Source organism: Archocentrus centrarchus, chromosome 18 (genome assembly GCF_007364275.1).
Source record: "Archocentrus centrarchus isolate MPI-CPG fArcCen1 chromosome 18, fArcCen1, whole genome shotgun sequence".
Classification (NCBI taxonomy): Eukaryota; Metazoa; Chordata; class Actinopteri; order Cichliformes; family Cichlidae; genus Archocentrus; species Archocentrus centrarchus.
Window position 1 is genome coordinate 1,089,879 of NC_044363.1, and position 16,100 is coordinate 1,105,978.

General features: G+C 40.2%; 1 protein-coding gene across 2 annotated transcripts in view; it reads left to right on the plus strand.

Moving 5' to 3' along the window:
* fgf11a (fibroblast growth factor 11a) overlaps positions 1 to 16,100 on the plus strand; it is an 89,312-nt gene that overhangs the window by 54,228 nt on the left and 18,984 nt on the right. For both annotated transcript variants that reach the window (XM_030754169.1, XM_030754167.1), the window contains one exon: positions 6,971 to 7,074. In XM_030754169.1, coding sequence (XP_030610029.1) covers positions 6,971 to 7,074 — 104 coding nt within the window. The remainder of the gene's footprint in view (positions 1 to 6,970; positions 7,075 to 16,100) is intronic.

Here is a 16,100-nt window from a genome sequence, read left to right on the forward strand (position 1 = left end):
ATGAAAACTGATACTTTATCCAAATTCCCAACAGAAAGTCTAGCATATTGGAATTTTTTGGACTCTTCTGTTTGGTTCCCTCAACTCTTGTTAGCATGAATGAACTAATGCCAGGTTCAGACTATCTGCCCAATTATGGACTGATCTGGACATCGTAGAGGGCTGGTTCAGTTCAGGAAGGAAAATTGGGTGTCATCCACGACAGCTGATTTTTGCTTGCATAGTATGCAACTCTAGAACTCTAAAATTGAGTAGAAAGCCTGAATTACACAGGGCAATTTGGCTGCCATTGTCGGCTGGCTTGCTTTTCCCAGTGTTAGCACAAGCTAGTTAGCTCATCGTGCAAGCATGACTGACAATGTGTAGTTAACTGATCAAGAAAAGGCAAGATTTTGCAAATAGATTCGTCTAATCTTACATAGTAACCATCGCTACAGACAAAAAGATATTTAGTCTGAGTCTGACATAAATTTGTTAACCAGTCAATGTATATGCATTTTGTAGCCTGTTCAACAAAACTAAAAAAAATACTTAATATAGATAAGATAAGATAGTGTTTATTTGTCACATGCGCAATTATACACAATACAATGCACAGTGAAATGTATTTTGTACCTGCAGCCATATATACATACACACATATAAATAAGGAGAATAAAAAGTAATTTACACTATATACTATACACAATGCACACAGAATTATAGAATATTATATTATTTACATTGTGCAATAATGGTCCAGTTAGGGCTCAAAGTTGAGCAGACTTTAGACGTAATCTTGGAATGAGTCCGTTTTCCAACCAGCTTCCCTCACACAGGAAACTAAATAAAGCACAGCTGTCCATAAGTTAAACTCTGTGTGACTTCTCACAGATGACTGTAATCCTCCTCTTATTCCTGTAGAGACCAACTGTGCTGCACAATACAGCACTGCAGAGCAGCATCGCAGAGTACAGGCCTGCAGAGGCCCTCCTCACAGCTTAACTGTGTCCTGCTACTGCTTCCCCGTGCTGAGCCGTTCCTCCCTCTCCTCTTCCCAGCTCTACTTTCTCCTTGTTTATTTATTGTGTATATGATCTCAAGCCTCAAATTGACTGCGGGATTGATTTGGCAACAGCCTCCCCTTTATTCCACTTCCCCTCTTCTTCTTTTCCCTTCCTCAAAACACTTCTGATTAATCTAGCAGTGTCCTCTGCACTGCTAGAGAAAAAAGTGACTCAAATGTAAGGATGGAGAGAAAGAGGGATGAAATGGGATGCCTCTGTTATGCAAACAGTTATGTTATACATGTAATAAGCAAAGCTTTTTTTGATGTAGGATATGACGGGAAGAAAACAGTTTGAAGTGTGAAAGCAGAAAAATAGAGAGAGAGAAGGGACAGAGCGAAACCTAAAGGCTGACTCTTCTGTTCCGACCTTCTCCTGGTGTTCTCAGGATACAGCTTTTAATGATATCAGGAACATGCACACTCAAATTTCTTCGTTATTCCGTTGAAGGCAGAACATTATTTTTAATGATCACCATTAATTTTGAGTCGTATTCCCAGGGTGTCAAAGTGTTAAACGACTCAGCAAAAACAAAGGGAGCTACAGTGTAAAACAACAGCTGGACTGTTACCAAAGGATAGCTTGTGTTTCCCGGAGGCAGCGTCTGACAGAACAGCAGTATTTGACGCACTGGGATGGGAGCAAGTTGCCCTGACTCAGAAGGTGTCGCTGCCTCGATGCACTCGTCGTGGGAATAATGAGGCTGGTCTCACTTCCAGCTTGTTCCACGCAGACAGTCAGGACCAGAGACAGTATAAAAGATGGGCGTAGCTTCCTTGACGTCACCCACTGGTTTCTGAAGTCCCGTTTTGAAGCCTCGGAAAGAAGATTTCTGCCACCACCATCTTGGATGCAAAAATCCAGATGCAGTAAGGAATGGCAGGTTAACCGGACCAAAGAGCATAACTAAACAAAACTAAACAGCAAGTGAAATACAACACATGACACGTTGTGCATATCTTAGCATATAAGCTGCGCTCGCACAGGCTGATTTTTATCAGTTTTAACCAAATTTTTCACCTTTTTTCCATTTTTCACCCTACTAGCATTAAAACATATTTCTTAAAAAAAATGCACTTAATAATTTTATATATATGATATTTTTGCCAGAGTGAAACTCAAGCTTTAATGCTAACAGCATCCTCGCCTGCTGTGCGTGTAGAACAAAAAAGTATTACCAGCAATGCAATGTGTTCAAGGCACTTTCAAAGAGAATTTGTCAATCTTATGTTTACCTTATGTTTATCTGTCCAAAAGTAAAGCAACTCTGATGTGAGTTACATGACTATAAATTTCCCCAAATCAGTGCAGGCTAATATTAGCCAAAAACTCAGATCTTCTCCCATGTAGTCGTGTGCTGCAGCTGTGGACCTTGTAGCCCGCCGTGGCGGTTTCCTTCCTGTGTGTATAGCCACCACAGTGTAGCTACCAGTGTTACAAAGTGAGAAGCAAGAGTAGGAGGGTGACAAGAAGGTGGGTGGCAATGTGTGTGTGTGTGCCCAGCTCTATTTGTCATCCCAGCCATGCTCATTGGTGACACCTTGTTCATTTGCGAAACCAACTGTTTGAGATGCAGGAATTGATTGAGCAAATAGAAGCAACGTGCTGGAGGTAGAGAGGGGAAAGAGAGAGAGAGCAAGAGTGGGGTGGGATGCATGTTCAGGTTTTATTATTAACATTTTCACCTTTGAAGTGGGCACATGTCTTTAACTATGCTCCACGCTGGCGGTAACAACTCTACTCTACAGTTACTGTAAATGTAAATGTTGTGTGGGAAGTTAGGATAGAACTTGTAAGTTTTTCCTCAACAAAGAAGTAAAAGAACTGAAGCAAATCTTAAATAACGGGTCAGACTTTAATCTTAATCAAAAACAATACTGACAAGTTGTTAGTTTTTAATCATGGCCAGTATTGACTTTCTGACACCATCTGATAACTTAACTTCCATCCATTATGTTGGCAGAACTTTTGATTTGAAATTGATTTGTCTATTAGTAGCTAATGGCTCCATGAATCTAAAGCACGCTCCTTGGACTTCATTTTTCATCTGTGTAAGAAATCTGTCACTTTGACAACTGCGCTCTGACTTTAAAACGCACACTTGCAATTTGTCAAAATAAGAAGAAATCACTCACACATACTGCAAACTGCATCCCAATTATGCTACAGTTTTTTTATATTCCTGCTGACCGATACCTCTCTAAAGCACAAAAGGTGAACATGCATGAAAGCTTGAAAAATGAGACGTAATGCTCTGGTATGAGCGGGTAAAAATTGACGAAGGCAGGCGATATCAATACGCGATGTAATCTGTATCCTTTGGATAGATTATGCCAACAGAAGCTCTGGCCTCCTCGTTCCAGTCTAACAACATTTAGAAATGAAGCAGGATAATTCTCTACAATGTGAAGTTTTTCTTTCCCCTGAAATTTGACATTGTTGATTGGATAATATTGATTTTTAAGCACCGAAAGCCATTTTTGCCCAACAGCATGGGCTCATACATCCCATTTCTACCCACATTCAAACAAGAGAATTCCCCCAGCAGCTTTGAATATTATAGCACATTATTGTCTCATGACTGGAGACTGTTGAGACAGAGACAGCTGCTTGTAAACCATTTTACCCATGAAGGTGCTCAAAGTTGGTTTTTTTTGTTGACCCACAACTTCCAGGAAAAAATGCATAGAAACAAGATGCAAAGCTGAATGTAATATTCTGCATATGAGCATTTACCAGAAGGAACATATTGGGAAATAAAAATGCTGTGATCCACAAACATTTTGATTAGCAACTGTAATTTCATTTCCTCAGTAACTGTAACTGATTGTGAATTGGGTAGCCCCCAACATGTGGCTATATGGCATTTATACTAATGTCAATTTTGAACATTTTGAATGAAGTCTCACATATTTTATCTACAGAAGCTCTTCTTTCAATCCAATTTGGGTGTTCTATATAGTCAAAAAATGTGTAAAAACTCTCCCCTAACTGTAGACGGGTCACAATTGACCTGGTCGATGTTTATAGCTGAAGTCTTTGTCATAGTTTTTTGTTTGATCTGATGTGTTTTGTTTGTTCACTCGTCATTCAGTCCGCGTGCTTCAGGGGCTTTAATCATCTTTGCAGTGTTTGGTCATCATGACAATTTGACCACAGAGTGGCTCGTGGCCACAGGCTGTTTTGTCAGTATTGTTCAGCTTACTGTGTCAAATCAGATAAGAAACGTTTTCAGACACTCAAAAGATCTAAAAATAACAACTACCCATGGACACACAGAGAAGCTTGTGCATCTACTTAAAAAAATACAACAAACACATGTGCATGTTCACAACAATGACTGTTTTGGTGGCCAGGCTGAAGTTAGTGTGTATGGAGAGCTCACAGGAGGAGATTCAGTAGACTGTATTACAGAGTGCTGCTTAGTGTGTCGATTCTTAAAGCTTTCTGCTCAGCTACCTTCTCCCACTCTGTCTCTCTCAGTAAATATTTACACTTTTCATTAAAGGCTATAAGGTGTGATGAATACCTGGTTGGATTCTCTTGTCAGTTAAATTACAATGTACATAAAATTATTTATCCTCTTAATGAGGATTTTATATATATATATATATATATATATATATATATATATATATATATATATATATATATATCCACAGCTTTTATTTTTCTATAGAATAAGAGTTTTTGATGGGCTGTTATTCTCAGCTAACCTACTTTTCTTTTTTTTTAATATCTGGCTCCATACAGCTTTTAAAATGTGTGGCACACTTTGGATGCAACATTACCCCAACGTCCTTTGGTCGTGTTTATTACCTCCAACAAGAAGGTTATGTTCTTGGTAACACATGCGTGTGTGTGTCTTTAAATGTGTGTTTTTAAATACGATAGCTTGAAATGTTTTGAATGTATTCTGATAAAACTTTGTAGAGGTGTAGAGTGGAGTAATGTCAACAGTCCATTAAAATTTGGCTTCCATCCACTAAGGTCTTCGAGGTCAACTTAATGATTGGTTAAAAACTGACAGTATTTGTTAAAACTATGTTTCTTGTGGCACTGTTCTACTATCAAACCTATGAAAGAGATTTCCAGCTGTGCTACAAAATAGGTTCAACATAACCAGGATGTTTTCCTTATCTGATATTACTTCAATCAGGCAAAGTGGTCAAACAAAGGTGGTTACCAAATCAACAAGTAAAGCCAGGTTTTCCTAATCGAGCTATGAGCACATCAGCAGAAAAGATGCATTGTTGGTAGTATGTATCAATCACAAACAGGCAGATCAAACGGCAGCGTAACAGCTTATTTTACAAAGACAAGACTGTAAGAGAAATGATGAGAAAAATACAGTCTAATAGAGGCTCTTTGTATTGCTGCCACCAAAACAGGAGTGTGTGTAGCTTAAGGAAAAGTATTGTATGTTAGTGGTTGGCGGGTCGATCCAAATATTGATAATATCGATACCAATGTTGGTATTGATATTGATCAATACCAGTGTAATGAGATCAATCAAAAATCCGAGCTGACTGTTTAAGTGCCGCTCCTGTCACAGCACGGAGCAGGCACACTTTGCCCCTCTCCTCCCCACAGTGTCTTGACTTTATACCATCATGTGAGATGTAACATATATTAATAGTGGTCTCAAACTCCCGGCCCATGGGCCACTTTCGGCCCCCGCCCCCTACTTCCCGCGATTTGATGTCAAAAATACAAGACAATTTGGCCTTTTAAGTTACTTTTTTGACATTTCGTTTTCCCTTCCAATTAAGGAGTTAACGAAATGTCAAAAAAGTAACTTAAAGAGCCAAATTGTCTTGTTTTTTTGACATCAAATTGCGGGCCAGAAGTAGGGGTGGGGCCGGAACTGTAAATTTTTTATAACGTTGTGGAGTGATAATTTTGTACAGCTTGTTTATTTAAGAAAAAATCCAGGAAATTAGTGAAAGGAATATTTTTTATCACATTTTTGTATTATAATTTCTAAACAGTACCTGAAAAAAAAGTTTTAATTTGTTCTTAAGTGATCATTTAGTACACTTTTTTTAAAGGAAAAAAAATCCAGATATCACATTGTATGGGGAAAATTGTTTTGTTACTGTTGTATTGTTTGAGAACAAAAACATTTTTTTTGATGAAGTATTTTCTATTTACCTATAAACTTTGCCCAATTCTATCCTGGGCTTTAACTGATTAATGATCCAAAGGAAAAAAAAACTCTCAAAACATTTAACTTTCATGAAAATGCTTCACAATTATTAAAAAAGTATCGGTATCAGTATCAGTATCAGTGATACTGGCCATGTATTTACTTGGTATCGGATCGATACCAAATCTTGCAGTATCGCACAGCACTATTTATGTTACTAATTTGTGTATCATTTATTATCATCATCAAAAGCCCTTTGAATGACCAGGAAAACAGAAAAATACTGTGTAAATAAAGCCTATTGAAACCACGTAAGCTGTCAGTGACTTTTACAATTGTGTATTTCATTGTAACAACACATTCAATAATAAATTAAAGTGCTGCAAATGAAGGTATTCCTATGCCATATAATACAGTATTATTGTTTCCCTGGTGTTTTCAAGGATAGACAAATTAAATTAAAGGAATTTGCCAGGTCACAGTCCCTAAACAACAGGCTCAAAAGTGTCAATAAATCACACGCTACTCATGCTTCTAGAAAGGCAAACACAAAATTCCCCCTAAATCTCTGTCTCCAAATCCTTTCCGCCCTCTCTCTTTCGCTTTCTCACACACTTCCTTTTCTCGACTTAGACAGATAAACTGTACAACAGGGAGTATGAAATAGGAGACAGCTGGGAAACAATTGTCTTTTTATGCCATGAGAAAGAACTGTGAGCGTTTAAGAGAAAGAATGATTGCTCTAACATTACTCCTCCCTCTCTGTGTCTTGCAGTGCAGTTCAACTTGATTCCTGTGGGGCTCAGGATAGTGGCCATCCAGAGCACCAAGACAGGGCTCTACATCGCCATGAACAGTGAGGGCTACCTCTACACTTCGGTATGAATAGCAAACACACTTCACAGTCATTCCATGAGCCTTCGAATACCTGATACGCGATTTCATTACAGTTGTGGTTGAAACAGTGCCACCCCACTTGCTGATGTTGTGTTTGATTAACCACAGTGTCGGCAGCCTGTCAGAGCAACACACAAATTCTATGCTTGCTCTGTTTGCTCCCATAGAGGTAATACAGATATATGCCTAGAGTTTACTGTGGTTATGATGAGTTTTCAAGTCAACCTTTGATGGCAACATCACTTTCTTGAATTACCGAGTGGCATGTGGTAGCTGAGGCCTCAGTCACACATGCTTAGAGACTAGTAGGCAGCCCCCTGAGAATCTCTGTGCACTAGGGAAAAAAAATCTGTATTCCCCGACCAGTTTGTGAGTGGTTGATGGCAGTCACCAGGCGAAATTGGTCACAAAGAAGGTGCTGCACCAAACTCCAGCAATCACCTGTGAACTAGTTGGTGAATTCACACTTTTCCCTAGGGACTGCAGGTTGCCAGGGGGTCACTGACCAGTCTCTAGGGCTGTGTGCCTGAGGCCTTACTGACAGCGTTGTGTGGTCAGTAAGAGTAGAAAAGCACTATATAAATGGCAGTCTGTTTTCATTTCCATCTTTCTTTGCCATACATGAACAATGTTAACTATGACTCTGGACTCAAGGATGTAAAAAGAGAAATAAACTTCTCTTGATGAAACTATGCCAACACAGTTCTGCTGTTCCCTTTGGACCTCACAGTTTTCATTATAGCAGATTGATAGCACTGGACTAATTCAGTGAAACATGAACCCCCCCCCAACCTCCAACTTTTCTGGCAGAAATGCTGTATGACACATAGAACATGCTTTTATTGTAGCACCTGATTAGCATTTCACATCCTGAAGGATACTGTCACAGCTTTCCTTTACAGTCAGTCAGTGACAAGCAGAGGCGGTGACATCTGAATCTGTGCAGTGCCTGTAAAGATCTGTACATTAAACAGTTTCCTGCTCTCGGTCACAGCAGCATTTGTATGCCACAGATTGTGAAAAAGCTCAAACGGTGCTTCTGGAAAGGTTTTGTATTGATGTAAGGAGAGAAGCAGCAGATTTGAGCATGGAAGAACAGATGATCAGAGCACACTCCATCAGAATGCAGAGGAAAGCACTTTTTTTTTCAGCCTGTTTTTTTCCTCCTCTTGGCATACTGGCAAAGTGTGTGAGATCTTGTTTGAAGTGCATCGGTGCGCTCACTTCAAAGCCCATCCAACACTGCCTGCGTACGTACTGCCAAAAATGAGGAGGGGAGGTAAAGGGTTTCTGTCAGGTGCAGCAATGCAAAAACAAGCCTGAAATGAGCATCCACCCATTTCAGGATCTCAGGGCTAGGGGAGGGGCCGGGGGCTATCCCAGCTGTCATAGGGCGAGAGGCAAGGTACACCCTGGACAGGTCGCCAATCTGTCACACAGAGACAGATGACCATTCGCACCTATGGGCAATTTAGAATTACCCATTAACCTAATCCTACTGATTACATATTTGGATTGTGGGAAGAAGCCATTAAACCCTAACCACTGTGCCACCATGCTGCCCATTTATGTATTTATATTATATTCAAGGCCTTGAATAATCACTTATTTTAAAGACCTTATAGTCACATATCACCCAAATAGAGCACTTCGCTCTCAGACTGCTGGCTTACTTGTGGTTCCTCGGATACTTAAGAGTAGAATGGGAGGCAGAGCCTTCAGCTTTCAGGCCCCTCTTCTGTGGAACCAGCTCCCAGCTTGGATTCAGGAGACAGACACCCTCTCTATTTTTGAGATTAGGCTTCAAACTTTCCTTTTTGATCAGGCTTATAGTTAGGGCTGGATCAGGTGACCCTGAACCGTCCCTTAGTTATGCTGCTATAGGCCTAGGCTGCTTTCAAATACACCACTCTGCATTTAAGCATGAGTTATTATTAATCTCTGTCTCTCCCACAGCATGTCTTTTGTCCTGTCTCCTTTCCCTCACCCCCAACCGGTCGTGGCAGATGACTGCCCCTCCCTGAGCCTGGTTCTGCTGTTGGTTTCTTCCTGTTAAAAGGGAGTTTTTCCTTCCCACTGTCACAAAGTGCTGCTCATAGGGGGTCGTTTGACTGTTGGGTTTTCTCTGTAATTATTTTAGGGTCTTGAGATGACTGTTTGTTGTGATTTGGAGCTATATAAACAAAAATGGATTATATATTTGTGGCCTGGAATGAACACACATAGAGAAATCCTCCCCTGAGATGCCACATGTGCAGCATGTGAATATCAGTTTGTCCTTAATTCTAGCAGTTTCACACTTTGCCAACCACAAGCTGCACTGAGTGTAAGCCAGTTCTAACTTTAAACTCTTCTTGGTCTAGAAATCATATAACATTAAGTAAAGGTAGTTAATAGTTCTGTTACTTAACATTTGATGATGAAAGTGTTCTAAGGCAATGACTGTACAAGAATATAGATGAGCTGAATAGACTGAATGATTTCTGGATTCTGCATTTTGAAGCCTCAACATTAGCATTTTTGGTTGCTGTCACGTTGTCTTTTGGGAGTCAGAAGTGACAATATGTGGATGGGAACTTGCTCACAACCACAAGCAAACTTGGTAAGCGAGCCATGTCCACAAACAGTATGGGTGCAATGCACAGATGGATGCCTGCTAATTAGTAACAGACCAATAAATACTAGAAAAGCAGGAGCACAAACCCATTGGATGAGCTGTAACATGCAGCAGGCTACATTATTTGTCAGATAACTCCATTCAAAATGCTCCAGAAGGCACCAGCACCACAAACACAGTCAAGAGGTCCAGTTCAGTGACTCGAGCTTACACAGTTGACGCTTAGCAGATAGCTATCAGCTACAAATGCCTGTGCTTGCACATATATCATTAAAAGCATAACAGGATTGCTATAAAAACAAACAAAACAAAACAAAAAAATCCTGAAAACTGTCCACTGCCTGCAGAGGCTAAGTCAGCAGGCTAAATGAAAAGTATACCAGCAAAAGAATATACTTTACCCCCTAATGAGACCCAGAAAATGGTCCTTGCATGACTTTTCCAGGGCTTGGAACCCCTCCTATACAGTAAAAACCTTGAATGTACACACACACACACACACACACACACACACACACACACACACACACACACACACACACACACACACACACACACACACACACACACACACACACACAGATGCAGAGGTTATACTTACCCAAGCATTCTCCTGACAGAAGCAAAGGTGACCCATTTTCACTAAGGGAAATAACCACAGGAAAAGAGAGTGTGGAGAGAAGAAATGTTTGAGAAAATCCCTCTGAGATGAGAACAGACTGAGGACAAAAGTGAAGGAGGATTTTTTTTTTTTTTTTGTTGCCTCTCACCTTAAACTAGCTGCTCTGCCATTGTTCTGCACATGTGAGCCCCAAAGAGAGCGATAGAGAAAAAGACCCAAGGCAGAAATATAGGGAAAAGGCAGGTTTTGCAGTCAGTGCCCTCAGAGTTGTGGAGAGAAGCAGTGTAGAGCCTTGACATCCTGCTATGCAACCATTAGCATGTGCAAGGAATTAGGAACCTGCATCATCTCCTGAAAGATAGGGGAGTTTTAGGAAGTGGTCTCAGAGTGAGATTTTAATATGAACGTGTGGTGGAAACTGTACTGTGGGACGTGGGAGGAAGAGAAATACTCTGTTGTTGTTTAATTTATCTGCCTCCTTTATAGCTTCATTGTTTTTTTGAAGTAATGGCTGTTAATGGTTAGTTTGGTTTGCATTTGCCTCGGTCCAGAAGTTTGAGTCAGTCCACCCTGCTGAGTGGACTGATTTAATCTGACATCTTGATATGAAACATTGGTGTTTCAGTTGAAAAACAATAGGTTCAATGAAAAGATGAGCCAGTCAGTGCCACAGGCAGGACTGATGCTTTTTGACAAGCTGTTAACAATAGTTAGTGAATGGTCAAGAAAAGCTGAATGACCTCTTCTGTAGAAATCAGCTAGCCTGAAGTCAATGTAGATGAAACATAATGTAGTACGATGACAGTTCAGCCTAACTCAAGGCAAGTGTGCTGTGCAGAAAGAAAAGGAAGATTGCAAAGGTGAGCCAAAACAACTGAAACAAGCTAGAGCTTTACCAAGATCGAGACCGTCCTTCCCGAGAAAAACGACCCCAGTTTGTTTGATTGATCTATTATTTTAACCTGTAAAGTTAATGTCCTCTAGTGACTGTGTGGATAAATATATGTAAAATATCTGCTGGTGTTGTCGCCATTAACGTGGCTGGAACTTGGATCCCTGGAAACCTAATGCTACAGTCACACTAGAGAAAACAGTAGTTGGAGACACATTAAACACATTACTGCGACTGTGTTTAATGAACTTGCAACCTCATTGCTTTTGAAATGGTTCCTCCGAGCATGGGAGCCCTCGCAGTCAGTTGCTGTCTTTAAAGCGACTTTGGCAAGACAGCCATAAAATGGTGTCATGGAGTCAGTTTGCTATCACTCTGCTATCAGTTTGGGACTGAATGGGGTCAAGTTGGCAATCTTTTTGTAATAATACAGCAATTAAATATGATAAATTGGCATTCTGTCGCCATTAGCTCAAATCTGTTGCTGTCTACAAGCACAGAAATTCACTTTACACAGAAATTCACATGAACTGCTTACTTTTGAAGTCCAGTCAGAATCTCACAGATGTGAAACAGAACTTCAGAACTCTGCCTCCACAAATAGTGACAGTTGCTATAGGATGACAGTTTAACAGCCAAACGATATAAGCACTTGGGAATTAGCTGAGTGGAGTCCCCTGTTGCAATAAAGACGCATTGCAGACAAGTTGTGCTCATTGGTGACTCAGAGCAACTGCAACATACTGGCAATCTGTCTGAATTTATAAATTAGATGGCAGTTGTTTGCAAACTTTCGACAATCTGTTTGCAAGTGACGGCAGTCAGTCATTGAGCGATGTCACTGTAGCTACCTCCATCTTTTATATACAGTTTGTGGATACAAATTCTATTTACATCAATTTGTGTTTTTGATCTGTCTGAAATGAGTTTCTAGGTAAAAGAAAAAAAATTGAGGGTAGCGCTACATTAATGTTAAGAATTAGTTGCTAAGATGTAATATAGCAACTAGGCATCTAGTTATACTAGGCAACTGCTATAATTTATATTAATGTAAACAGTCTCCTTACACTTCATCCACACTAACATACTTTATACTAGTGTTTGATTGAAGTATCCTCTAACTGGATCAGAAAAAAAAAACTTGTAACCAGGGTGGGGAGGTGTTTCTGTCTGTCCCTTTTTGTAGACATAACAAAAGCTTACATCGGCCGCGGCGCCGTTCCAACGGCTACTCAGCATTAATCTTTCACGGGCCTCTGTGGTAAATGTGTCGCCCTCTGCAAGACACACAAGCACATAATGCAAACAGTTGTTCCAAAGAATTGAAAACGAACCACATCCTCCCAGCTGTGCATTTTAGGCAACGGCTCAGAGAAAAAGAGAAAAGTACTTTTCTCTCGGTCTTCCCCAGAACCATCATTTATCTTTATTCATCAGTTGCATCCTTCTCATTTGATGCCCCTTTGTTGTAATGTTCCTCAGTATTTTCCGTCTGATCTGCTCTCATTTTTTATTCTGCACTCCTCTGCTGCTACAGCTCGTTTTCCCCGTGAGGATCACTGGAATATAATTTAATCACCTAATCTAATTTAATGATGACACCATTTAAATACTTCAAATATTTGTGATGACCTCAGTTTATCTTGCAAGTCACTTAAACAGACTCAGACACAGATTTTGTTTAAGGCAGTGTGCTTAATCATGCATTACGCCTGTAATTTGTTCTTTAATCTTACGCACCAAAAGAGAAAGGAGCCAGCGACACAAAGGAAGCAAGGAAGTAAGTAGTTAGGAGATGAATAAGTCCCTTAAGCAGTTTTTCTCCTTTCCACAAACAGAAAAGTCAAAGGGGAGCTCCAGAACTCATGAGCACACATTTGAAAGTAGGACAAATATCAAAACCAAATCATATGGCCTTGTTTTTTTTTCTTGTTCCATAACTGTGATCACTGAAATTACATATACTGTTGTAGCACCAGTGGCACCCAGATTATGATTCTTAGTAGGGCTGGGCAATATAAAATTTTATAAACACATGAATATTTTTCCAGAAGATAATCATCAGTTCCTTAGGCCATGTTTTTAGCTTTCCTCTGTCACTACACTCTCCAACTCACATCCTCGTTGCAGTATTGAGAAGACACAGCACTGGCCCAGTGATGAATAATGCAAAACTGGCACATGTTAATATTAAAATTGCGCGTTTGGCAGCAGTCGACCAAGTTTGTCGATTTTTGAAAATGACATGCTAAGTAAGAAATCTCTTGTTTCCAAGCTACCAGAAAATGTGGTTTGCTGCTGTAGTTTGTGTGACTTTTGCATTCTAACAATAAGCTCAGGACCAAAGTAACAAATCAAAAAACCTAAAGTGGCACAATGACACAAAAGAACTAACCAGTCAAGGGAACAGTAAACGAAAAACTTGATGAAGTGTTGTGCGTGAGTGGAGCGCACGGCTCCACTTTCTTGTTGGAAAGAGCTGCCTGATACAAGCAAAGTGTTGAAATTGTTCAGACTACAGCATATACTTTAACTTGTACTTTTCAGGTGGCTAAAATCGGTTTTCCTGCTGTCCATAGCAGTACACAACTCTATTTTCTATATATATCGTTCAGTGCTCCTGTCTGCTTGGGGGGAGTGCCTGCAGACATCTATTACTGCTAACACACTGACTGTGGCTCAGAACCTCACTTCAAAGAAAGTGAACTTTTCCAGCTGAGTGAGTAGTTTATGCTGTGAAACGGTTATTATTTTAAAAATCTAGAAGAAATATGAGTCATTCCAGCAGACAATCAGTGAAGGCTTCCCACCTGACCCCTCCCAGAATCAGCTGTCTTTTTTTTTGTACAAAAACTTTAGTAATATTTAATGTGGTCATGCAAAATCTTACCTTCATAGTATAAAAATGTCCCAGTTACAGGCCCTGAAAGTACAGAGGGGTGCACTGAAATTGATCCCTCATAATTACTTAAATACAGGAGCTTTTCAAGGCTGAAAAACACAGCCAACAATGGCTCCTATACCGCTATTTTGCTTTAGAAAACGACATCTATATACAGTACGTGATGTTGATTACTTTAGTGCGACACAAATCATGAATAATACATATTTTTATTGTACAATGAATACCCAATCCCTCAGCTTTCCTTGTTTAAACATTGTAGACATTCTCTGACAACCAGACACTTTTACACAGCAGCCATGAAAGAACCTTCAAGGTAGAAAAATAAATAGAAATTACTGAAGATGTATTTTTCTCTCGAGTGTAAACCTCCTTGCCTCGACGAAGTATAGGCCGCCTTGAGAGATATTTAAAGATCGCCAAACAACTCCGTGTTGCTTCTTTTAGCAGTCAGCGAGAAAGAAAAGGCGGGAGAAATGTGCATGTCACCGCAAAGTAATCCGCTGTAAAGAAAAATAAGACGCTTGTAATAACTTAAAGTGTAGGTCTGGAAGTTGTTGTGCAAAAGATAAACAAGACAGTGTGGGAGTGACGGGCTAAATGATGGAGCGAATGCACTTTTGTCCCTACGTGAGCATCTAGTTTCAGGAGGATAAAGCGAGATGATAATAGAGGTGAGAAGGAGAACAGAGGAGTGAGTCACAGCAAAGTATTGGATTTTTTTTTTTTTGCATTTACATAAAAATATACAGAAAGGAAATGGGGTTTAGTTTAAAATGAGACACAGACTTAGACATAAGCTCAGAAATTAAGTTTAAAAATGAATAAAAAGCTGGTAAAGATGTAACATTTTCAGGATTCTAGTCCATGCAAAGTAGTGTTCATGGCATGCATCAATTCTCATGGGAATCAGTATTCAAGGCGAGAGGGTCCTCAAACTCCTTGAGAATAAGGTGGCCGGTGGGGCAGTTTGATTGACTGGATAGGCTGAATCTTAGCACCAGAAAAAAACAAAACAGGGCTGATTGTTGTCACCGGGATTTGAAAGAAAGGAAGTCGGAAAGATCGGAAGATGCCGGGGTGAGAGACAGAGTCAGAGAAGGATGGCCTGACAGGCCCAGACTTAGAGCGAACATAACGTCTCCTCTGGGAGCAACAACCGCGGCCATGCTCATCTTTCTTCCACCTCCCTCCTCCTTCTCTCTTTAACCCCCCCCCCCCATCTCACTTGTACAGCTTTTACTTGCCTGTCAGTCTGTCTTGCTCCTTGTCCGACCATTTGTGTCTGTTGGTGTCTCTTGTGGTTTGTCCTTTTTCTCTCCCCTCCTTGCTTTTTGTCACTGGTATATCACTGTCTTGATGTGTCCCTTATCTGCAGCCCTTGTCCTTGCTGTGTCCTCTGTGTCCTCGTCTCTCCATTTGTCCTCTCCCACCTCGTGCTGAAAACTTTCCTTTCTGCCAACCCTCCATTCTTATTTATTTATCCCCCACTCCCCATGTTTTTTTTTTACTGTTCACTGCAGAGAAATTAGATTTTTTCGTATCTATTCTAGTAGACCAATGCTGTAAATTCAAGCAGGTTTATTACATTATTTACCCTTTACTATCCTGACACAACTGAAGCGCCTTCACACTTAATAATCGCTTGACAATACTTTATGACTTCCATGGTAATGCTGGCTCAGCAATGCTGTCGTGTTGCCAAAGGACTGACATCCATGTTGTGAGGCTGCTGACAAAAAAATGAACACAAAGGTGTTAATTATTAGACTCAATTGGCTTCTCTCCAAATGTAAATGAGCCCACCCAGTGCTTTAATCACACTTTGGCTCTTGTCCTGATATATAGCATAGAAACTGAACATTATTAGAATACATTTTCATTGCTATGCAGATGATACCCAACTTTATCTGTCCATGAAGCCAGACACCAGACTGGTGTCTGACCCCTGGATGACCCCCTAATTTTTTTGCTT